The sequence below is a fragment of the Emydura macquarii genome, unplaced genomic scaffold (genome assembly GCF_026122565.2).
Source record: "Emydura macquarii macquarii isolate MOO-44397 ecotype Brisbane River unplaced genomic scaffold, CSIRO-AGI_Emac_v2 contig_1348, whole genome shotgun sequence".
In the NCBI taxonomy this organism is placed as follows: Eukaryota; Metazoa; Chordata; order Testudines; family Chelidae; genus Emydura; species Emydura macquarii.
This window is the reverse complement of record NW_027131485.1, coordinates 5,825,075-5,851,173: the sequence shown is the minus strand read 5'-3', so window position 1 is coordinate 5,851,173 and position 26,099 is coordinate 5,825,075. Positions and strand designations below refer to the sequence as shown.

Genomic DNA, 26,099 nt, shown 5'->3' with positions numbered 1-26,099 from the left:
TTCAGGAAGAAGGTATGCCCATCTCCCAGTGAGATGTTTAACTGCTTTTTTTCTTTGTATCTAGTCTTTGCTTCTTTCTTCAGTTTTCAGCTTACTCACAAACAGTATTAAGTCCCAAAAGCATTAAGTCCCAGTGAATTAGAAGCTTTTTAAAATTTTATCCTGTCATAACTCAGTTTCAGCTGAGTTATCTTCAGTATCTAGGGAAGCCCTTAGACTTCCCTTTCAATTCCCACTTCCCTCAAAATATGTTGAATTCTGAATCTGCTTTATGTATACACTACACATGGTGGAAAATATATCTTGCTAACATTTTAACTTTGTGGTTCTACTGATCTTCTGCTATTTATCAGTCAAATACATGGATTTTTCACTTTAGAAAACTCTAGCTTCTATCTACACAATATGGTACAGATTAGAACCTTCACTTAGATATATGTTTATTAAAATGTATGTGATTCATTTAGGTGTATGGTTTTTAATAATAAAGCTTTTGCCTAATATGCACCATACAGCTAGGATTCCCTACTGCCAGTAATATGGAAAAAGGAATCTTGTTAATGACTTTGGCTTATTAAAAACACTTGTACTGTTTCATATCCAGTCAGTGCTCACATCTGAACAGCATTATGTAATCTCTGTTTTTATTTTTACCAAAGTAAAGATCAGTAGGTCAAATTTCTAAGCATGACCTATTTTTTCACAGGTACTAGATAACTGTTCTAGTTCTCTCTACAACTTTTTCTTTTCTGATCTTGGAGCACAGTGATGGGACCCAATTTTATCTTGTGTGATGCAGAATATAGGATTTGCTATAACACGTGGGACCAATTGTCCATTGAGTCCAGATAGTTTTTTCTGGTAGCAGGTGATCTCTTGATACTTCAGAGAAAGGAGACCAGAGTGATTTATGGAATACAAAACACTAAAGGGAATGGAGGTTAGATGCTGCTATCTGAATTAGTGTAAAATACAATTCAGGTTTGGGGTGCTAAAGAACAAGCATAACACTGAAGGAATTTATATGTGGGATAAGTTTATATGTGGTATCTGGGATAAGTTACATATGACATCAATATTATTATATTTCTGTAATATTGAGGTGCCCTAGTCATGGACCAGGACCCCCATCATGCATGACACTGTGCAAACAGAACAAAAAGACAGTGAAACTTCAGTTCATTCCTCTTCCTGTGTGTGTGTCCCCTTCCTACAGTGTTTGAGACCAGCAAAATGGGGATATGGCCAGGCAGAGGAACCATGAATACACATCGCTTTTGAGAGAAGGAATGTGAAGGCAGAGGTTGGACTGGCAAAGCTCTCCTTGCTGTATAATAAGGAGTTAGGCAAGTATTTGGAGAGGGAGGAAAAAGGTAGTGTACAATATGTGTGAAAGGAAAGAGGTCTAGATAAACTTCCTGTCTTCTCTTTACACTGAATCTTTTCTTGATGACAGCCTCTTAATGTATAATGATTTATAATCATTTACATTTTAAATATTAGTCTAGTTGAAGAGTGCTCACTTTAGGACTTGAACTTGAGCATCAACATCTTTTCCTTCAGATGCGTGAGTGCTGCATTGTCAATGCAGGGCTGTCCTAGTGCTCGGCATTTCAAATAGTTTGAATTATTAATAGTAACATTAGTCACTGACAGCCAAAAGGTATGAACGGCCAAGTTTATAGATAGTACATACAAGCAGTCTAGCTTTGTAGCACACATCATTGAGATGACTCCCTACTTCTCTTCCCTTTACGTTTCATAATTCCTTTCTTCCAGTGTTTCCCTTTCCTTCGCAAACACTCTGTTCTCCCTCCCCAAACTTTCTTCCTTGTTTACCCTCCATACAGTGCTGCTCCACCTGCTGCTGCTAACAGACCCTGCCCGCACTGGTGGCACTCAGCACTTTTCTCTTGGATGCTGTAAAGAGTGTTATCTAGGTCGATGTAGCTGAGAAGAGGGGAAATGCAGGAGCAGAGGCAAAGGAAAGTGATCAAACAGCCAACAATGACCCTGCAGCTCTGAGACAGAAATAGATGCAGACATCCTCTTTCCCAAGTGCTCCACTGCCAAGACGCTAGGAATCCTGGATTATCAGTAATGGCACTGGGAGTTCACTGGTTTGCACCCATCCTAAACTATCAGTGGATTCCCATCTGACAGCTGCATAGTAGTATCTGTGAAGTGACTTGGTGATGTTTGTCTAGTTCTTAGTGGAAAATGTCCACATTATAAACAACCTTCTTTTAGTTGATACTTATTGGTAGTATCTAGAGTGTCACCTGAGCCTGTCTTCTCAGGCCATGATGAGATGCATAGGCAGAACAGCGTGGTAAAGCTTGAAAAGCAGTTGTCTGTGCTGTTAGTATTATGAAGGTAAATGGAGGATTTTCATATGCAAGCTTGTGATACAGAGGAAACTTTCAAAAGCACCAAGGGATTGAGAAGTACAAGTTTCATTGACTTTCAATAGGGAGTTTTGGTTTCCCCCTGGAAATAACCTTCCCTTTCTAGGTGCCATCTGTAAGTGCCTGCTGTTCAGTAATTCAGACAAATCATAATGGCTTCCCATGGCATCCATGCAGTAGTTAGTTAAACTATTAAAAAGTTATAGTGTATACAGAACCAAGGAATATGCAAGTCCAAGAAAAATATTAATTCCAGATGTCTTTAAAGTATTATGAAAGTTGTCTTTTTTTACTAAAATTAAAAGTGAAAAAAGCTGCAAAAGGAAATGGTTCTGTTTTTAAAAAGCAGCATTTCTAAGTCTATTGAATTACACTCCTTTAGTTACCTTATTTTGAAATATAGCTGGGTGAAATTCACTTTTTGAAGCTTTTTTTACCCTTCCTTTTATTCAGTTTTGATAATAAAAGTACTCTTTTCTCAGAAAGGCACCATTTTCACTCTGCAATAGACCTGAGTTTCTGAAACAGGTTAACAGTTATGCTCTTTGGACACACCTACAGTATAAAATTGACAACTTTTAAGTATGATCCTCCATGTGCAGACAAGGCCATACTCTGTTATAGCCAGGTTGAAATCGTGCTTTAAACTTGGTAAAGTCCATGTTTAACTGTTTTTGAGAAGTCATTTTCAGAGTTTGCATAAGTTTGGTTTTTGTTTTTTGTGTTGTTTTTTTAAAGCCTCCTTTTTGCATGTGACAGCTTGAGGAGGAGGAAGAGGAGAGAGTTTCCATTGAAGACAGCACCTGTTGGTAGGCTTCTGCAAACAAGGACTTACCCTTAGAAAAGGATAACAAAATATGCTCTGAGACCACATTTAAATTTGCTGCCTCACTTGCTCCCCTACTTTATCCTTAACACTGACCTTTGTTGGCAGAGGAGCAGTGATAAAGTGCCTAGACGTAAAGATTACAGCTTCAGTGAAGCAAACCAGTTGCAAACCATCTGACCTTTTAAACTTGCATGGGAAACTCTGAACAACTTTTTAAAAAGGGAGCTGACTTTAATATATAAATCAAGCAGGAAATTATACTCCCATATTGTCTGCCCTCAGGATGACACACAGCCAATAACATTAATGGGATTTAGGTATTTGTCCAGGGAAGAATATGCTCCCTACTGATATTGTTTCACATTTTGTAAAACAGACTGACAGCAGTGTTAAACTACTTCAACATGTATTATTAATTGCTGTAAACAGGTTATAGCCATCTTGGAAGCTCTTAATTGACTCTTAGTTTTTATTGCTGTTGTCTATATTTGACTTGAACTCTTACCTTGATTGCTCTGAAATAGGGGAGGCCATAAACACTTTCCCTAATTGGCAGAGACTCTATGCCTTAAATGATCAGAAATGTTCTCCTATTGAATGTCATCTGAGGTATGCTTTATCTTTTTGAACATTGTGCATTATTTACTTATAATTGAGGTCCACTGTATTCCATGCTAAGGTGGACCTAAATTCTGGGAAAGAGTCCTGAGACTGTGCAACAAACTGATAGAAATTTGGTGGCAGCTCCAATTATATTACAAACATTGATTTGAAATACAAAAATTAGTAATACAATCAAAACAGTAGCAACTCATATGCTTGTTTTTATATTAAATCTACTTGATTGTATGCTGTCCCCACATTTTCAGTCTTCAGCATGACACTGATTGTCTTAGATTTCAGTAAATCCCATTCCATTGAGATGAAAGGGGGAATTAATTACCTGTGAGATTGTTTTGGGCTATCAGCAATCTCAGGCAAACATCCATTACATTTGGGTCATGTTTTCAGGCTTTCCTCTGAATGAGGGCTAGAAGCATACAGTCTGTAGCATAGTTCTACAGGAAGAGGTGTGTTCTGTTACAAATTCCACCTGGATTGTGTGTGTAGGGTGACCAGATGGCAAGTGTGAAAATTTGGGACTGAAGGGTGGGTAATAGGGTCTTAGGCATGTGGGTAATAGAGTCCTATATAAAACAAAGTCCCTAATATCGGGACAGTCCCAATAATATCAGGACATCTGGTCACCCTATATGTGGGGCCCAGTTTAACACAATAACATTATTAGAAGAGAAAGTTGTACAGAATCTTCAGAGACGCTGTCATGGTAAATCTATAAGCTTTAGCTACCATAGCAGTGGATTCTGTCTGGGAGATCTTGCTTTTATTCCTGGGCATGGTAGGTAGATTGACTTTTGTTTTGATTACTAATCCTGCCAAAATACTTGGTAGTAGAAAACATAACTTTGATTCTCGCTCTAAAACTGGTACATGTTGTACAATATTGTGCACAGCATATTATTTTTGTGATTATCAGAAAACAGTGAAATGCCTCTTCATATTTCTAGCATATTTATATTTCTTTGAAAAAGAAAAAAAGTCAATAGAAAAGACAGTTTAAGCCAGGATCTCAGTAGTTAGTGATGAAAGTGTTACTTTATAAAGTCTTATGTTCCTGAATGGGTAGGATTTAGTTCTCTTTCTCTCTGAAAGAGAGCATATCTGATATTAACGTGATATTACTTTAGATCTTAGACTAGGCTGACGGTGGTGCCCATATAGTAAGGTACTTTACCTTGTGTAACTTTTTATGCAAGCTCTGTCCCAATTCTTTGAACAGTTACCACATTAAAACAAAGGGGAGAAATTAAGTGGTCTATGCAAGTGATATTTTCAGATGATATTGGAAATCAGCTAGAATCAGCACTCTCTGAAACCTAGTCCTCAACCCGAGTTGACCTGAGCAAAACAGGGTTACCTGTGTGTGAGATTATCCCATCCTCAGTCTGGACCCCCATAGTGCTCTGTCTCTTTTGGCTGAGCTGAACTCTTTTCACACTGTATTTTGGGGTGGGCTGCTACCATGTGACTAGACCACTAGTTTGGCCACATCATGTCATTGTCTTATGTAAAAATTGACCAGACTTGAATAGTACCTCAGCAGTAGTGAGACTGAAATAATTAACAGGCATCTTGATCATTCTTTCTGAGAAGCCCTGGGTGGTACTTTATTATGTGATATATTGAGAGGTATCATTTTACGGCCTGTCTGAAGCCAGATATAACTGTTAGAGAGTACACTAGCTCATCAGAAGTTAAATGGCAGAATAGCTGTAAATATAGCTTCTGGCTTCCTTTCCAAAAGTGAGGAACAAAACTGCGGCAGTTAACCAGAAAGATCACTCTAAATATTGAACATTGATGCAGTAAATATGTCCATGTAGTTATGTTTAGGCACTTTGCAATCAAGCTGTCAGTTTTCAAGGTGAATGGGTTTGACTGTTTTACCATATTTTATCATAAACATGCAAGAAGAAAGTTCTCATCCTTTCAGCCCATGCACACTTTAAACTTTCTATAGGTTCTAGTTCTCATTGATACAATCATCTTATTGTGGCAATGTTTATAATGTCAAAATAAATCACCAGCAGGATGCAACTTATTAGAGATCCTGATTGTACACATTTTAAATAATGCTATGCTTTAAACTAGCAAAAATTACCTTTACCATGGATGGGTTTCTTGGCTCTGATATGTGAGAGCACAAAAGTATCTTTGTTTTGTTCTCAGAGGAGTTATTTCTGTATTGTTGCCTGAGGATAACTTTCTCAGTGTGTGATGGTCCATCTTGTTTAAAAATACATAAATTAAATAAACCCAGAATGTTGGAATCAGAAAATAGACTAGTCTTAACTGGATCATATGCTCTTATTTTTAAGTTGAGTTCAATTAAAAATATTTTACTTGGAACTCATGAATTTAAACGTCTGTTATTTGTAGTGAGGGAGTTTAAAACTGATCCTGGTGTCTCAGCTGTAGGGATCATTTATCTTTCCCAATTTTTAGTGTGTGTTTTTTGGGAGGGTTTTTGGGTCTGAATTTAGCACTGGTGCAAGGTATTGCATCAAAAGCTCTTAAGACGTAAGTTGTCCTCATTGCTACAATACAGACACGGACAGCAGCAGCAAGGCAAGCTTTCCTATGTTGCTCTGCTAACATGCATCAACCCTAACTTGGAGGCTGACTTGTAGAAACAAGGGTAGTTCAGTTTCAGGACTCATCAGTCCTTGACCTCTCTCCTAAGAGCACCAAGAAAGATTTAGTCAATACTACTGTGATTGCTTTTGTGATGTGGACTCTGAGATGGTGGTCCATCCAGACAACTTGCTTCATTATCGACTACTGAATCTAATTAACAACTTTTGGCCACCATCTTTGTCGGCTGGGTTTGAACTAGTGACCTACCAGTATATGTATAAGGTGTCCTAGTCTAATACCACAAACACAGGGTCTTAAGAGGTTTTTAAGCATTTCTGTGGGAGGAAGGGGGCATATAGTCATTAAGGGAAAGGAATAGCTTTTATATAAAAGGGAGATAGTCTCTGTGAATTGGTTTCAATGGGAGAGTGGATTTTTACTTTGGAGGTGAGGGAATAACCAGAGTGGAGGGGAAATGTTAGCTCTTCATAGCACAATCAATCTCTGAGTATAGTCTAATATTGATTTAACATAAGTTATTCTTAGAAAGATGCATCCTATTCTTAAAGAGGACTTTGCAAGCAAAACTAAAGTCTGTGGCTTGTCTGAATCTCTTAAAATTCTTTGAATATTTCTTAAACTATTTTTTCTCTTACTCAGTGATTTTGGTGAACATCTTCTTATCTGGTCTTTCTAAACTCTTAACTCCACTTTTCTTTGCTAGATTACATTCTGTTTATCCTAAATTTCTGGGCATCTGTCGTTTCTCCTTTTAGGGCATGATAGAAATAAAACCAGGCACTAAAAGCTCCCGATATAGTCAGCGGTGGTTTTGTGTGTAACAGTTATAGTCTTAGCGTATGTCTACACTGCAATTCAACATCCATGGCCTGTGTCAGCTGACTCAGGTTCACTGGGCTCTGGCTATGGGGCTGTTTAATTGAGATGTAGACCCTCTCCCTTCACAGGGTCCCAAAGCCTGGGCTCCAGCCCGAGCATCTATGTCTCAGTTAAATAGCCTCATAGCCTGAGCCCCGTGAGCTTGAGTCAGCTGACACAGGCCAGTTGCAGGGGTTGAATTGCAGTGTAGACATACTCTTGGTCACACAGATTTTAATTCTAGCTCATATTTTATGTAAAATTGAAAGATAAATAGTGTAACTACATTAATCACTGGAATTAATACTGTGCATAATGTAGAGAATTAGCCAAGCTTATTTGAAACTCCTTTGGCAAAGCTGTCTTCAAAAATTGTGTGTTAGTAGTAGAAAGAGATGTGATGTCTCAGTGCTTCTCAGGAGCGCTGGGAACTGGAACTTGAAGGTACCCTCTAGCTTTTCTAAGGAGTTCTTCCAGAAAGGAAAATTACAGAGAGTTTGCCCTCATATAACATGGCATGTTTACAGAAGAATGTAGTCAATTAGAAATCCCTGCTTTTATGATCATCGCATGAACTTACAGGAACAAATCGGTTCTTAGGCTTGGGCTTTGTCCTGTTGGTGTTAAGGTAAGGGTGAGGAGTGGATCAACTTGCAGCTGGACAGTCCATAGAATACTCATAGACTTTCAGACCAGAAGGGACCATCATGATCATCTAGTCTGACCTGCACATCACAGGCCACAGAACCTCACCCACTCCTGTGGTAGACCCCTAATGTCTGGCTGAGTTACTGAAGTCCCCAAATCATGGTTTAAAGACTTCTATTTACAGAGAATTCACCATTTACACTAGTTTAACCTGCAAGTGACCTGTCCCTGTGCTGCAGACGAAGATGAAAAAACCCCAGGGTCTCTTCCAATCTGAATAAGGGGAAAATTTCTTCCCAACCTCATCTATAGCAATCAGTTAGATCCTGAGCATGAGGGCAAGACCCACCAGTCAGACACCTGGGAAAGAATTCTCTGTAGGAACTCAGCCCTCCACATCAAGTGTCCTGTCATCAGCCATTGGAGATATTTGCTGCTAGCAGTCGCAGGTCAGCTACATGACGTTGTAGGCAGTCTCATCATACCATTCTCTCCATAAACTTATCAAATTCAGTCTTGAGGCCACTATCTACTTCAGAGTGAGACTGCTAGGCTTTTTGTTTTTAGATTTACAGTAACTGGCAGATAATTAAAGAGGAAAGATCAGAATGCTAAAAAAAAAATTAGACTTTGCATCCCGAAGACAGGAAGGGTAATTATTCTAAACTCACATAAACATTTTGATCTCCTGTACTTCCTCAGTTTTAGCAATAAACGGTTAATCCTGTTTTGCAACACATTTATCTAGATCTGAATTCAGCCTTCTGCATTCATAAATCTTATTTCAACAAGTCTGAACTTTTTCACCTTTCAATCTGCAAACAAAAGAACATGCTGAGTATCTGTGCAGTAGAAAACTAATCTATTTGTATTTGGTTAGGAAAACTGAAATCCTTTAGAGGCATAAACACTAAATTACTCCCTTTGAACCTAACCTATGAAGAAAATCCTTATTTATGAGCAATAGGAAATAAACTAGTTGTGCTTTACTGAAAATGTTGTTTGCATCCAGATGACTCTAGCCAGATTATTACATCAGTGTGCCACCTTCATCCACTTTACCATAGTCTAAATATTCTGAGGTAAATTATTGTCGGGCTAACTTGTCACATGGCTTCACAAGCTAATTTATTCTTAGCTGAAATCCATATTCTCATCAGACAGCATTTTAATAATTCAAGAGAAGTTCCTACGTTTATTGCATTCTGATGTGGGGTTCAGTACAGGGATGAAGTGACAGTGAATGTATGTATGGAAAGAGGAGGAATTCAGAAGACTTATTTTAAACTACTATGAAACAAATTAGGAGTGGCCTAGAACTAGTTACGTAGTTAGTAATAGACAGAGCTAGTGAAAAATCAGGAAGTGGGTTAGGATTAGGGTTGGAGGGTCTACATTGGAGACCTCTGTATTCTTTAGAAATGTTTTCTCTAACTTGCCTTTTAGGCAAAAATTTGATTCTTAATTCTCCACAAGTGTAGATCCATCAATGGTAGAAGCTGAACCTACACTGTGGTGATGTACACATCTCAAATTTTCAATTGTAGGCACTGGAAAGCCTCTAAACCTTCCCCCAAAAAGAATGTTGGCCTGTTACACCATCCATACAGAGAACAATCTTCAAGCAGTAATAGCAAAACTGTGAATTGCTGTATATTTCACCCTACACTTAGCTCCCTCACTCCTCAATAGTTATATTTATGTTAGGATATTTGCACCAAGTGCAACTTCATTGGCATAGTCTGGAAGCAGTAGCACTGTTGTACACCTTAGTGTTCAGGGCTTGTGCATTTTTACTGCTAGGTCATAGGGTAGGGTTAGACAGTATGGTGTAGCAAGTCTGACCCCTAAACTACCAGTAGGGCTATAGCAGTGGGGCATTATGGGTCTGAAAATCCTGTTGTAGACAACGCCAATAATGTTGAACTTTAAAGCTTTCCTGTGATTTGTTAATGCTAATACACTGAATGAACGTAATGAAATTTATAAAATTATGCTTTAATTGTGCAGGATAACCTATGCTGATCTGTCACTGTGATTCTGTAGGTATAATCCAGGTTTGGTTTTGTTGTCATGCTGTACGCAGTGAAGCCATGAAGTGAGACAATAGGAGGTTGTCTGGTTTCTTTGTGAATAATGAACTATGCATATCTGAATCTTTCTGGAAAATGCCTTGAGATGGCACTGCACGAGACTCGGTAAATGTTTTTAAGCTAGGTCTATAACTCAGTGGTCTAAGCATCAGATCTGGAATAACTAGATGCTCTTTAACTATAGAATCAAATCCTGATCTTTCTGGGATACGGACGAATACCATGCAGTCTACTTTACAGGCATCTTTCGGTAAGACCTTAAATACAGATATCCTGCCACCTGTGTGGATATTTAAACAGTCAGTGGTCTATTTTGTAAGCAGAGGAGTCTGTCCCAGTGCCCTTAACCAAAACTCCTTTTTCTCCCTCCCCAGTTGTGACGTTCTCTACCATTTGTTCATCGTGTTTCTTTCCCTTTGCCACACCCACACATATATGGCTTCTAAAATGGCTACAAATGCTGCAAAAAATAGGAATACTGCAGAAGCAGTATTTTACCCTGTATTCTGGCCTTCTCAAAAGTGCTTTCATAACTTCCTACATAGTTTTACTTTTGCCATGAGCATGAAGAATCCTTTCATGGCAGAGTTCACAGGATTTGAAGCTTGGGTGGGTTCTGTACTAAAATGCATGGAGCTTGATAAACACCAGAAACACCCTCTCTGACTATGGCAGCAATGAATCTGTGATGTGAATTCCATGGATTTTTGGGAAAGGCAGGAGTGAGACACAAGTTGCAGCTTTCTGGACATAGAATGTTGTTCTTTTGCTTATGTGAAGCTCATACCTTGAATATGGCTCCATGTGTGTACATTTATTAAAAGGCAAAGTACACCAAGATATACTTAGATAACTAAATGCCTCATTTTACCCTGTTATAGCTGCAGCTGCACCACTTGAAACAACTCATCACTTGAAAATAAATCCTTATAAATAGTATTGGGATGCATCCCAGTAAATAGCTGCCAAAGTCTTTGGACAACTTTGAAATATACTCTTTCAAAACAGCTTCTGTTTATTCTGTAGCATGGAGGGGGGGAGTGTTACATTAGAACTACTATAGTCTAAAAGCTGACTTAGTCCTATTTATTCCCCACCAGAAGTCCTCATCTATGCCTCAACTGACTGATAGAAGCCTCCATCACAGGCTTGACTGCAGGTGGGACACAAGCAGACATGCTTAAGATTAGGGTGGCTAAAGTAAGCCCTGTGGTTATCCTTGATATTTAATACAGAGGATTAGTCCACAGTGCTCCGTCTTGATCCTTGGGATCTTCACACGGGTCAGGCAGTATGGTGTATTAGAACTGGTTTTCTCTACAGGCCACCACTATTAAACAGAGAGGCAGCTGAAATCTCCACCTCCTGTAAAGTGGGTATGGACCATGCTCCTTTCCGGTTACCAGTGGGTAGAGTTTAGACACACTTGTCTTTCAGAATTTACAAGTCAAAGATTGTATTGTGAAATCTGGGAATCAGGTAGCTATATCTAGACTTTAACCACATTCGAGGAGTTAACCCAGGAGCAAGCTGGAACAAAGGTTTAATTTCTAAAATATATATAGTTTTGATTGAAAAAGATGTTGATAAGAAAACAACCTAAATGAAAAGATAGGAAAGGGATTTTGACAAAAAATGGGTCTCTAAATATAGGTGTATATGTGTGGTGCTGTACAGCAATAAATTTGTATTTACAGGTGCAGAGAAACACTTGTTACCTTTTCAGAATTCAGTGTGAGCAGAATGGGTGCAGCCCTAGACCAACTGACTCAAAGGAGATTCCCGAGGGAGGAGTCTCATTTCCCTCCTCTTTGCTTGACTGGAGGGAATTAGAAGAATGCCAAAGGAATCTCCCCTGGCATTAGAAATGAGGGAAGAGTACAGCAATGACCTAAGTGACCCTCCACCTCCCACCCCAGTCATCACTCCAGCTGACTCTGAATGACATTGACAGACTCCAGAGGAGAGCCGCATCCATCCCCTTTTGCTAGACTGAGTCTTGATATGACACTGAGCCCTTTAATGGGGAAGATGAGGATATTTCAGAATATCACTTTGGAAAAGTAAATTGTGCTAAGACTTCTCTCTCTCTATTTTCAGGTGCACTCACAGTTGGCCTTGTGCGACAGTGTCAAACCATCCATGGACGTGACAGGACCTGTATTCCTCCACGGCTGCCTCCTGAGTGGGTCACCACATTATTTTTCATCATTATGGGAATCATTTCACTGACTGTCACATGTGGTTTGCTAGTGGCTTCCCACTGGCGAAGAGAAGCTACTAAATATGCCCGCTGGATAGCATTCACTGGAAGTAAGTGACTTCAGCTACAAAGTAAGCTTGTCTGCAAAACTAACTGGTAGAATTTTATGATTTGTTTTGTTTTTGTGTGTTTGGTTTTTTTGTTTGTTTTTTAAAACAAATCTGAGTGGGGGTTGTTTCCAGAGACCAGTGGTAAAACTCTGCCTGATCAGACAGTATGCTTTTTCTTTTAAATTCCTGCTTTGTGGAAATAATCCTCTTCTTTAAAATCAAGGGTTTGATATCCAGAAGTGGCTGAGAATCAAGGGAAGATACTTGGGATCCTGGCTTTATAGTCACAGTGCTGATCACCTGCTGCAGCCCCAGTGTAGAGGAAGAAAGAAGTATACCTTCGGACCATGGTAGCCTCCAGCTCTGCTCCTCCCTGGGGAACATCACAAAGTGGCCCAAGGAAATGGGTGTACAGGGGTGGGGAAGGTTAGGCTGCTCCTGAGTCGTGTGAACTCTAATTTGGCTGGTGTGTCCAGTACTCAGTGCTGGTTGACTGGAACAATCGAGTGGCTGAAGCTTTTTTTCCTCCACATGGAGGAGGATATTGGTGGACCTGGGTCTCACTGTTGCCCTGAAACCAGCCCTGCTAAACACTTGATGCAGGCTGATGCCAGCTCCGTTTTTTTACAATTCTCATGAAAGTTGTTTTCTTATTTGTAATGAGGTCCGCAGATCCATGACATTGGGTACTCTGCACTAGGTAGCCTTGGAGGCAGACCAAACCTGTCAGTCAGAGGCAGTAAAGGTGCGACTTCACCTCTGACAAACTGTCAGTTGCCATCTCTGGCTCCAGCTGCAGACAGGCAGACCAGCTTGTCCCTCCTGCAGAGCAAATTTAGGGAAGAGGAAAAGGGGGGGGGGAAATGGTTTAAACTCTCCAGGCTGTCGAGATCCGCTTTTATTGACAGAGAGGATTCCCTTTCGCTTCAGTCACTGGAGGACTCTGTGTTCCCTGCCCACACACGTGGAGTGTAGCATGGCAGTGAAAGCCAAGAGGGAAAACCTGACATTGTATCTCCTTGTACTTCCCTGCTTATTAGGTGCCTGCATGGAGATCTGTCTGTTCTGTGAAGACTTAGGCCTCTCAAGTGCTCTGGCAGGGCAGGGTTTCCTGCATCTCCCTTCCGGAGCAGGAGAGCTTCCTGGAAGCAGTGGCAGCAATTCCGCAGCAAAAATCTCTGAGCCTCATACACGTGACAGGAGACAGCATTAGCCCTGGTATCCACAAATGGCAATTCCCTACTCCCCTTCCCCCCGCAACTTGGGGGGAGTGTAAATTGAAGCACAGTATCAGAAAGCCAGGGAAGCTTCCTACCCAATTACTGGAGCTCACATTCACAGCCATGTCTGTTGACCATGGAGCAGCTGCCCAGTCCCTCCCCTCCCCTGCACTGCTGTGGCAGCAGGACTGACAGGGATCCAAAGACAAAGCAAGGAGAGCCTGGTAAGTGGCCCTCAGGCCCAACCCCTTCCTCCATTTCACAGCCAACCCCCTTCACCCAGTCCTGCAGTGGCTCAGGCCTACTCCCTGCCAGCTATGTAAGCCTAGTGCTGTCTCCCAGGGCAGCAGATGGGCCAAGGACTCACTTTGAATGACTTGGGTTGAAGCCTGGCGCCCATGGGGTGAAGTCAACCTATCTCCAGGCCACATCCAGGAATTTCAGTTGAACAAAGCTTGGGATCCTAGGAAACTCCTTTTGGGACCCAGTCCACCACAGAATCACTCTTTCTCAGGGCAACTAAGCTACTCAAAAGAGGTAACCACAAGGTTCACTCCCGCCCAAACCATCAGTCTAAAATTTCTCTTTCGTTCTGAGGAAGATTAAGGATAGGCATAAAAAATAGATGTTCAGACCCCTCTTGTCTCTCAACATAAAGCACACAAAAACCCACCCCCTTCCTTTTCTGAAGAGTGATTTAAAGGATTCCTTTAGGAGGCACTCAGAGGCATAAAGTGAAATCAGTTTCCCTCAGACTGCATAAATCTGCAGAATGCAGACTCTACAGATATCAGGACAGATAATCCTTAGTGCCTGGTTCCTCTGTTCGCTTTCATGGAGTGCAGCAAGGCAGAAATCCTCTGCACCTAGTTTCCCTGCTCACCTTCACAGATCACAGCGCAGGGGATAATCACTGCTGGGTTCCCCCCTTCACTTGCTCAGAGTGCAGCATGGTAAGTCAATGCAGACTGTGGACATGTGCCGTTTCCTGTAGGCATGCATACACACAACCCCACAAAGGGATTTCTCCCTGCTTGTGGGAGGAAGGCCAGCACTTCAAATCATAGCCAAAGACTCAAATAATAAAATTATTAAAATAAAAAAAATTACCACTCAGAGAATAGACTTTACAAAAAATGTATCGAGGATGGTGATCTACAATTATGAGGTCTGCTGATGCCTCAGACAAGCTATAGCTATATATCCCGCCTTATGCATCATTTGAGTGAGAGATAGTGGGATAAGGATTTTCCTGCCACACCTACTGGCTGGGAAAATAGTGGGTTGTCCTCCTCAGCTCCCCCTGTGCGTTACCATGTCTTAACTATTAAGCAGTCATTCCCAGCTGCTGCTGTGGGTCACCAGGCCCTGATGTCTTGGTTATTGTTCCCAGCTTCTGTTGCAGGTTGCCATACCTCACTATTACCTCCAACTGCTTCTCCTGGCAGATGGCTATAGAATGACAAGAGGTACAGCAGTCCAGAGGTGGAAAAACCAGTAGGCAGTGAGGCACCTCTTGGCCTATCATTTCTTTCTACCTCACACATCCCTGGTCCTCCATTCTATAAGGCCAGAAGGTTCCTTGGTGTATACCAGTCAAAAGTCCTCCTGGTGTCACTGCCAAAGATAATTGTGCCTTTTTTCCCCCGATCATCCGGGACTAATGTTTCTAACTGGGGAAAAAAATGTACCTGAAAGAGTAGCCTCCTTGCTATACAGGCCCTTCATAGGCAACCAAGTCCATGCAGGCATAAATCTCAGCCCCGTCCTTTGGGCACGAAAACTATTGGAGGGATTAGGCCAACAAAAATAAATAAATAAACAAAAGATAACTGTCATCTGGAATCCTAAGTGCTCCCCCATACTTTCATAAGCAATGCTAATGTGGGTGGACAGTATTGCAAGTGTGTTGTCTCTCCACCCACTAAAAAACAAAATGCATGGCCTAATGGCTTCTGCCTGAGGAAGAGGAGGAGTTCGGCTGTACAGACAGCCATCCTAGATCTGCCACAAATGGGAACAATTGAACCAGTCCATCCTCTTCAGAGGAGCTGGTGTTCCTTTTATTTAAAAACAAAAACCAGAAGGCTACAGATCATTTTTTTCAACATAAAGTATCTCAACAGATCCATAAGAAAAAAGAAAAAGCCAAGATAAAGACCTTAACATCCACATTAACTGCTGTCAACGGAGGGGTCTGCATGACATCAGTAGATATGAAGGATGCTTATATCCATATCCCAACTGACAGTCTCACAGATACTTTGTTAGCTTTTATTCTCTGAGCATCCCATTGCTAGTACAGCAATGCAAGTATTTACAAAAGTGCTAGTATATATTTACAAAAGTGCTAGTAATATCCACTCTCAGACAGGAAGGAGTCTATGTCTACCTGGGTGACTTCCTTATCCAAGCCTCATAGACTGTACCATTGAAGCAATAAGGATCCTTTAGAGCCAAGGTATAAGGTGAAAGAATCAATTAAGTCTCCACGTATTTCCAGTCTCTGAGTGGGAACAGTCACTGCCCTCTACAAAGTTGTTTAATGCAGCAAAGTCACAAAAAGCAGAGAAATCTTACCAAAATAGTCAACCTTTCAAGGGAATTTCCCATTCATACTCTCTTGGGATCAGTGGTGTCCTCGTAGTTATTCCTAGTGGTCCAGTGTTCACATGAGGTTGTTACAAAGCTTCCTGTTATCCCTCCCTCAGCTGTCTCTTCTACATCTCAGTGAAGATGTATCACACCAGGAGGATTATCACAGGTCAAGGACTGCCCAAGGGATCTAGTCCAAACAAGAGAGAAAGCACAGCATAAACTGGTGAGAGATGAGGGCAATCCAAAATGTTATCTGAGATCCAGCATTTTTCCTAGCATCTCCTCTACATCCTCCTGAAGGGCATAAAAGGTTTTTGTTTTTTTTTCTCTTACCTGGTTCTCAATGCCATTAGAAGCCCTCCATTTTAACCATTCATGAAGTTATCTCATTACTTTCTAATAATTAAAATGGCCTTTTTTTTTGCTGACAGTTATGTCTGTTTGCAGGGTGTCTGAGTAAGGAGCTCTTTTTCTGAAACCTCAGTACTGCATGTTCATACAGCTAAAGTGGTACTCAAACTGACACTGTCTTCATACTCAAGTTTAGTTCCAGATTCCATAGAAACAGGAAATCATTCTTCTATCCTTCTCTCCAGCTCACCACACAGCTCAAGTCAGAAAGACAAACACTTTGTGCTTTATTATCCAGTGCCAAAGGGAAAGAAAGCTTCAAAATCATCTATTTCCGGGTGGCTGAGATATTGTATCTCAGAAGCATGCAAGGCAAAAAGCCTAACTCCATCTTCAAATAGAGCTCACTCCCTCAGAACTGTGGCAGCTTCATGGGCAGATAGATCATCTGCCTCATACAAGAAAATCTGTAAAACAGTCCTGGGTTTTCTGGTCACATCACCTTCAAATGCTACATGCTGGACATCTACTCATTATCTGATGCTGCCTTTGGTAGATGGGTGCTCCTTGCTGTAGTAGTCCAGTAGCTATTAGGAAAGGGTTATCTGTACTTAACTGTATATAGTTTTCCCCCTCCCACTGAGTGGACACTGCTATAAAAATCCTAATGTCATACATTTGTGGACCTCATTTTGAATAAGAATAGGAAAATGTATCTATCTTACCTGAAAATTTCCTTTCTTGGGGTAATGAGAGCCACAGATCCAACCCACCCTGAATGAGCTGTTAATTGGGAAAAGATAAATGAATTATTTATTAGTACTCAGTTGGTTACTCATTGAATTGCTTGCTCTCTCTGAGGATTGTTCTGGTTAGTCTTAATGCTGAAGTTCCCTTAGTGATCTAGAGTGCTTAGTTTTCCTAGGCTTTGGAAGTGTTCACTGGTAGTTTCTTAGAGGTGGAACCACACCACTTATATCTTTGGCCTGCCTCCAAGACTGCATAGAGCAGAGTACCCAGTGTTATGGATCTGTGCCATGGCCCTCATTACTCCAAGAACGGAAACTTTCAGGTAAGACATGGATACATTTTCTTAATCAATTTTATTAAGAAACAGCACAGCTATGTCTTAGTCAGCAGAAGGCATTCCCACTGCAGAGCACCTACTCTGGCTCATAGTGCCAAATTTTCCTTTCCAGGTAACCCGTAACAGGTCCCTTAGCTGGAGAGTCAGCACAGAAGTACTAGTGTTTTCCTTCCTTCTCCTCTCCTGCAGTGTTGAACTGCTCTTTAGCACCCACACATGGCCAACTCTGCCCATAGTAGCCCATACTAAGCCTCTCCCAGAGACTTGCAAACTCTGATTTTTGTGCAGGGAAACCCATCACAGGGAGACATCTGTCTGCTCCCCTGGTAAAAGAGGAAACCAGTCATAACCAGTGAGGGGAATAAATTTGTTCACACACCACAGAAATGTTCAGACTACCTTTTTTGGTGTTTGTTACAGGATAAACTCAGCTGTGAAATGAAGTCCTGGTGTTTTGAAGGCAGTTTATAAGAGGCCTGAAAAAACACTTTACAATTTGAGGGAGGGGAAAAAACAAGACTGAGGGCTTTTAAATGGGCCTGAATTCTGAAAAGTAACTGAAGGCAGTATGAAAATTCAAGTTTATACTCCTCACTGAAATAGACCAGATCTGGCAGGGATTCAATGTTAATAGATTTAAACCGCTGTGTGTAAAAACTCAATCTTAAGTGGCACCACTCCACAAAGGAACCTCCATAATTAAAGCCATCACTCCTGACTTCTTTCATATAGCACAAATTAAAGGTATGAAGTTGCTTCTGCATACTTTGGGGCTAATTATTTTAAAGTCAACTCCATTGTGATTGACTCTGTGAACAGTCTTAAATATCAGAAGTCATTTCTTTTGCAGTATTGCTATTTACTCCAGCCCAGTTTTTGCTGCCTTCTTGCTTTGTCTAGCTGATTGGTCTGTGTTTATCTAATGTAGATTGTAAACTCTTCAGCGTAGGGATCATGTGTCTCTAATCTCAAAACACTCTCTCTAATGAGGACATGACACAAATGTTCATGATGAGCTGGCTTCAGAACTCTAAGGTAAAGGGTTATCTTTTGGCAAATCAGTTTCATTTATTTTATGTTTTTTTAACGTCTGTGGCTTGCATTTTTGGCTCTAAATATTTTAATTTTTAAAATATCTCCACCATCATTGTTTCAGCTGAAATGTCTATTGTCCTGAAAGCTGTTTTATCTTTAGATTCCACTTACCATAAAGCTTGCAGTGTGCCACTGTTTTTTGTGGGTTTTTTTTTAAAATGATGTAAGTAGAGAAATTTCAAAGGTATATTCTCCACTCACTCTGACTTTCTGCTGTGAACTGTCTTTTAAAGTGGAAAGAATATTAATTCAAGATTTGTTTTATTTCAAACCACACTTATTCATAATCCTGTTAAGATCTGATTGGAGTTCTTAGATTTCAGTAACACAACTTCTTGGGATTGAGACCAGGAGCTGGGGGATGAAGGGAAGAGACAGGCCTGGGACAGGAACAGGTTGGAGAGGACAGGGCAAAAATGGTCAAATTGGGAGTGGGGCGAGGAGTACACAGAAGAGTGTGTACCCACCAGAGCATAATGCACACCTTCTAACTTCCTCAAGAAATGAGGCAGGGGTTCTGCAGACAAGTCTCTTTAACTACACAAACCTGATTCATCCCCAGAGTGGGTCTCCAGTGCACTGAATGAAACTGGGGTCCTGTGAAAAAATAGCATATGATCATGTAATAAAAAACTGTATCAGAAATAATCCTGAGGAATTCTGTGCCAAAAATATAAAATTTCTGCACACCATATTTTAAAATTCTGCAAATTTTATTTGTCAATAAGTAAATGTGGCGGCTTCTGCATGGCAGTGGGGAGCACAGGCTACTGGCTGCACAGAGGTGGAAGATTACCCTGCAGCCATCCCTTTTCCCTCCCCTATCCCTGGGACACTGACTTGGTGGAAAGGCTGTACCCATCTCTGACACACCACAAGCGCTGGACCTGTCCCAGACACACCCCGGGCCTTGCCCCTCCACCCAGGTGTGGGCAGGTTGGCTCAGCCCAGCAGCATCCAAGTGTGGAGGGGCTTAGTGGGGAGGGGATCTAGGTATGGGATGAGAGGGTTCTGTGTGGGGCAATCTGGGTGCAGGCAGCTCAGTGGGGGGGGGGCCCAAGTGCAGGGGGATCTGGATGCTCGGGCTCGTTGGGGGGTTCTGGGTGCAGGGACAATGGGATTCTGCGAGGGTGCGGGGGTATCCAGAAGAAGGCGTAGAGGCTCAGCAGAGAGGGTTTGGGTGTGGGGGAATGGGGCTTGTTGTGGCGGGTCTGGGTGTCGGGTTCAGCAGGAGGTTCAGGTGCTGAGGGAGTGGGGCTTGGTGGGGTGGAGGTCTTGGTGCAGGGGGCTTGTCAGGGTGGGGGTTCAAGTGCAGAGGGGCTCAGTGGGGAGTGGTCTGGGTGCAGGAGTGGGGGTCCGGATGCAGCGGGGGAGCTGGGTACAGAGGCTGAGGCTTAGCAGGGGAGTCTGGGTAGGGGGGGGGGGAGGGTCTGGATCCACAGGGGCTGGGCAGACAGGGGAGCAGTTCCACATACAGTGCCCCTCCCCTTGCAGTTGAGGAACTATGGGGGCAGGAAGCAGGGGCGGAGCTTCCTGCAGCCAGGGGAGGTTTCTGGGTGTGAGTGCCACCCAGCCTTGGCCAGCCCTTTCCTTGCAGGGGAAAAGGAAGTCCTACACTCCCCCAGCCCAGATGGTACTAGCAGCTGAGTTTAAACCAGGGTAGGAGCATCCTCAGGCCTCCCTCCTCCTTCCTCTTACGCCCCACCCCCACACACAGCGATTTACTTCGCTATCAGCTGCTCCAGGTGTGCAAAACAAGGAGGGGCACATGACCGCTCTTGTGGCTTCCCTTTGCTTCCCTGTAAGAGAGCCATTTTTCTGGCGGGAAGCAAAGAAATCTGTAGGGAACGTGAATTCTGCACATTCAGTGGTGCAGAATTCCCCCAGGAATACATAATGCATATGCACAAGGGGCCTGAATTAAGGTGATTCTCTGAGTAGCATCCCTGTGGGTTGCTTGTGCACTCTGGATTGGAGGTTTTCATCAGCAGTGTCCATGGGTCTGCACTTGCACTCTAGATATCCGCATGCTCTAGTACGAGGCTAGAGGGAGAGGGCAGACTTGCCACCAGTTCCTTCTCAGCTGCCTATGGCTTGTGATGGAATGCCATGGTGTCCGTTAGCTAGCCAGGAAGCTTATTACCTCTTGCTTATTTTTTTTCTTTTAAGTAATTTCTTTTATTTATTTTTCTATTACTTAGCTCAGCCTGTGCTCTCGGATGCACCCCTCCTTTTGTTTGCCCGATATAGGCCTCTGTTTTTTCTCAAGCCTTGATCACAGCCTCGAGTAACAGGTTATGCCCCAGGTCCTGGGCTTCAGACCCTCCCAGATCTGCCATAGATCTTTTCCCTGTAGCAAGGAACACTCAAACTGCCTCTGTTTCTTGGGAGAGACTCATATCCACTCCAAATGTAAGATCTGCTCAGGATTTAAAAGTAGATATAAGAAATTGAGAGAGGACAGGCTAAAACTCCTGTTGATAGAGCATCCCCTGAGACCCGCAGAGTCCAAGTCACTCCACCATACACCAGATTCATTTGCTTAGAAAACTGTATCGGCTGTCAGCACTGCCGTGGTAAGCAAAGACCATAAAAAAAAAGAGCTCCCATTCCCCAGAACAGGATAAGAGAAGGGGAAAGTTACCCTCTCAGTCTGGATCTTGGGAGACCTCAGGTCCCAACACCAATACTGCTGATGAAAATCTATGAGCAAGAGTGTACGAGTGTGCACACATCCTGAAGTCGAGCACTCTTAGGGGGAGACATCTCGAAGAACTCCAGTTACTGTACAATGTAAGTAACCTCTCCTTTCACAGGCAACTTTAATTCTGGCATTTCCTAGCTTTTGAGTGCTTGACTTCGCAGCCTTAGTGTTCTTTCAACATAGCGGGTGGGTTTCTTTGTTTCTTTGGTCTGTGCAATACAAAATGTAAATTAAAACAAAATTTCTACTTCTCTAGTTCTACTTGCTTTTGATATATATTTATGAAACTTTTCCAACTGTTTGTAGTTCTTGAAAGTAACAAAGCAAAATTTACCTTGAAACCCAGGTGGTGTCAGTTTCCTGAAGACATTTCCTGTGAGTATGCTATTTGTAACATCCCTTCCTAGCACATCTGTAGACAACTGGACCACTTTCCAAAAGACAAACTAGATGTAACATGGAAAACATTGACTTTCAGAAATGTGACTCTTCCTCAGTGCATAGTAACAGTTACTGCAGTACTTTTATCAAATATTACCTGGACAATTCAAGTTTAGAACTTTTACTTTCTTTATCAAGTCTATTCAAACAGCATATATCCAAGAATCACTTCTATGGACAAACATACAGCTAGAACGGGGAACTTGTTCTTGATCTTTTTGTGCAAGAATCTATAAGGTTGGAAGTCACTCCCTTCCTTTTGAAAAATAGAGTTCTCCGTGTCATTAATAGGAGGTATAGGCTCCCTCTCGTGGCCAACTTGACTTTTGAATAATTCAGTTAAATATTGTCGTCTTTTAGACAGATTCTAGTGCTGCTAGTCATCATGCAGGCAGGAGCTGTGTGAGCTGCTTCACATGTCTGCTAGTGCAGTAGTTCTCAACCTTTTTTCATTTGCAGACCCCTAACGTGTTTTTGAACGGAGGTGCAGACCCCTTTGGAAATCTATTGTCTGAACAGAATTCAACTATATATACAATCAGTTTTCAGACCTCTTAGACATAGTCTGCAGACCCCTATGGATCCCCTGCAGACTACAGGTTGAGAGCCACTGTGCTAGGGCATGTCAGTCCTGACATAAAACGCAGCTGCTGTTGTAGTCTTGGTCTGTTTGCTAAATTAGCCTATTCATATTATACACAAATACTTGGGCAATAATTTGAAGTCACCAGACTCACTGCACATATGACCTAAACTAGAATTTAAAGGTTATTCTATAAAAGCACACTAACAAATCTTTTCCCCAATGATGAGCCATGCACTGTATCATTCATAGTTTTATGAAAAGATGTTTACGGTCTAAAGAGATTCAGTAAAATGTCTGCCTGGAGTACACAACATTCATAGAGGATGAGGATTGTTTTAGCATTCACACGTAAAGAAACAAACAGGGAGCAATACATGTGGAGAAAGTGAAGCTTTGTAAGTGTATTAAAGCAGGTATAGATAATGTAAATATAACCTTCCTCAGTGCTGTACAAATCCATCACCGGCTCATCTAGAGACACTAGAGCTCTTGTCTTGCCCAGTTGTGTGCTGAGTGGGAAAGAGGAACTGCTGGTTTTGTCTCTGGAGGCTGAGGAAGCAGAGGAGCCACAGCACTTTTTGCAGGAGGGAGCAGTGTAGCTGGAGCCCATGCATTTTTCACAGGCTGGGAAGGTGAGGTAAGGAGTAGAGCTTTCCTAGAGCTGCTGGTCTTTCCACCAGCTGGTAGTGGAATGTGGTGCAGAGGACCCTGTTACAGGACTTTCCCTACTCTGAAGGGAAGTAAGGCCCACCATGAATTGACTGATTGTGGAAGGAGGGTGTGACTTGCGTGAATTACTCTTATTCAGGTGGAGGCAGAATTGATTTGGGATTAAACTGATTTTTTGAGGTGGCTAGGTTTTTAGAATTGATTTATTGAGAAGGGAAGATGTTTTGGTGGAAGTTAGGCTTAGTTTTGGTGGGGGTAGTGCAGGTTTGCTTGAGGGTTATTTTGATTTCATTTTCACCCAAAGTAGTGGCTTAGTTGTTGGGTGAATGGGTATTAGGGAAATTCTTCAAGTTCAATCACAATGAATAATCGTATTTCAAGATAAAGCATAAAAGGTGATTTGCAGAAGCAAAGAGAATCAAAGACTAATAGTTGCTTTGTATGATGCTACCAGTTAAATTTCTGTATCTGCCCAATACTATTTTTCACCTGTTTAGATATTCTTAAATACAGCATCAAAATAATCAACATCTGATCTTTTTATTATGAAGAAAATCATGCTGGCTTAATAGAAAAGCCATGTCTGGACACCATTTTATGCCTTGGTCAAGATTTTAGTATCTTGCAGACTCTCATGGTCAATACTAAACAGGTTATTTATGCCACAAGAACTTCTACACAGAGGATGTCAGCAGAGCTAGACAATATTGGATGCTGTGTAGTAGATTTGAGTAGAGTATTAGAATGTACTGCAAGGAATGTAAGCCCATATTAGTGTCTGAAGGAGTGAAATAAATGGCTTTTATAGTGACTGGCAGGATTTGTTTGTGTGCATGCAAAGTGATATGTGTTGTAAACAACAACAACAACTGTGCATATTAATCTAACCATGCAAGTGAAATAAAAAATCAGTTGCTTGATGCTCTGTATTTGTGAAGTCTGAACTTGGAGCCTTTTACAGAGGAGGTCAGATTTGTGCTATAGTGGATTGTCTCAGCACTTGGAAAACAATGGTTTATTTTAATTAAAGGAAACTGTAGTAGCAAACTATGCTTGTTTTCTATTTTTAACAAACCGTATGGAAAATGTGTAAAGCATTTGCGTGGAAGAACAGGAGAAGGCAACTACATTTGGGAAAAGGCAACCCTTTGATAATGGAAAGTGAGTTTCTTCAGTGTTGAACATTAGGGGGAATGACTATCTGTAAAATGCTCTGAGACATTATGAACTTCATATCTGATTAGATTCATGAATGGTGGAAGAATGTGTCCTCAAAAATTTATTTTTCTTTAACAGTGATTCTTGTTCTTCTGAACGTGGTTCAAATGATTAATAAACTGGGGATCGGGATCAGGAATTAACTTTGTGCCATGGCATACTGACAGGAACTTATCTTTTTGTTACATTCCTCTGGAACAGAGAACAGGGATCTGTTAAGATCAGGGTACATCCCACGTGATCAATTTCCTGTGAATTTGGCATTGAAGGACCTCAGACCTTCCCTTGTTAGTGCAGAACAAAACATTGATGTTTGCTCATTCTTTTCAGTATTTGCCCTACAAATAATTTCAACTTTTGACTTTTAAACAAGATTCTGACTTTGTTTTTGTTTGTTTTGCAGTGATCCTATTCTGCATGGCAGCCCTAATATTTCCAATAGGATTTTACATCAATGAAGTTGGAGGTCAACCATATAAATTGCCCAACAACACAGTGGTTGGGTCCTCATATGTACTGTTTGTCTTATCCATTTTCTTTACAATAGTGGGACTTCTATTTGCTGGCAAAGTTTGTTTACCTGGCTGATGAATATCTGAACTGCATGAGTTTGTTTCGGAGAGCAAGACATCAGAGTTGCATTCTCAGGAGAAAGCCTAGATCAGACTATCAAATGCTTACTGAAAAGAGGAATGCTTTGACTTGTTCTCACTATGCACTTTGGATTTAAAAAAAAAAAAGAGAGAGCCTTTCCCATAACCAAATACAGACATCGTTGACTAATCTCCTGAGCATATTAATGCAGTCAGGTCTGCACTGTGATAGGGACTAGTGAAGAAGAATGCTTATACACTGAGAAGCATATTGCCCCATGTTACTGTACCTATTTTTAACATCTAACAATTTGAAAATCAAAGTATTTATGAACTTTGTGGTAGATCAGAGAGTTGCAAAGGAGTTAAGTGAGGCAGGCCTCACAATTTAGGAGATTAGCATTTTACATCTTCCTTCACAATGGGCAAAGCCTTTGGCACCAAAACAAATCCATCTTGCATTACTGCACCAAGAAACCAATAGATCAAAATATGTTCTTTACAATGTATGGCATTAACAACAAAAATGTCATACATCCCCCTTCAGCTGTAGAAAAACACTAAAACATTGGGGGGGTGGGCGGGGAATTCTTCCTTATATTTATATACATATATATATTTTTTGCTGATGCAGTATACTGTGTGTGTATGTGTGTGTGTGTGTGTGTGTGTATATATATATATGTGTATATATATAATACATATAATGTGTATATATACACACAAACAGTTCCTGGAAGATAACTCAGAACGCTTTGCTAGCAGAACACTGTGGTGTGCAAAACTAGGACTCAATAGAAAAAAGCCATTTCTCTGAAGGCCACATAGCTGAGAGTCTTCAGTTTACCTCATTCTTTGTAGCAGCCCTTAATTTTAACAGGTTTTTGTAATAGGTACAAACAATCCCATGCCTTTCTAGGTGCAATTTTAAGTTAAGCTAAAATTCTTTGTATGGTAATTTATTTGTATATGAGGGTAGGTGAGATCATGTCATACCTTAAAGTTGAAATCCTAATTTTGGGAAACTGACACTATTTAAATTATTAGCAACTGTTGTACAGGGAGTCTCTTTTCTACTGCTTTGTTTGTTACATTAACAATGTCTTTATTTATACATGTTCAAGCACAGCAATTTACCATAGGTAAATTTCTCTAATGCATATAAAATT

General features: G+C 41.2%; 1 protein-coding gene across 5 annotated transcripts in view; it reads left to right on the top strand.

The window, feature by feature from the left end:
• MOSMO (modulator of smoothened) overlaps nucleotides 1–25,491 on the top strand; it is a 36,480-nt gene extending 10,989 nt beyond the window's left edge. The window contains exons 2-5 of one of the 5 annotated variants that reach the window (XR_010920340.1): nucleotides 12,156–12,368; nucleotides 12,592–12,718; nucleotides 13,409–13,586; nucleotides 16,011–16,030. Coding sequence is in view for 4 of the 5 variants with exons in the window: in XM_067550974.1 (XP_067407075.1) it covers nucleotides 12,156–12,368; nucleotides 24,741–24,925 (398 nt within the window). In the remaining variant the exon portion in view is untranslated. Of the gene's footprint in view, nucleotides 1–12,155; nucleotides 12,369–12,591; nucleotides 13,172–13,408; nucleotides 19,292–24,740 lie in introns of those variants that run through there. The other 4 variants (XM_067550973.1, XM_067550970.1, XM_067550974.1 and 1 more) reach the window with 4 other exon arrangements.
• The last annotated feature ends 608 nt before the right edge of the window (nucleotides 25,492–26,099 follow it).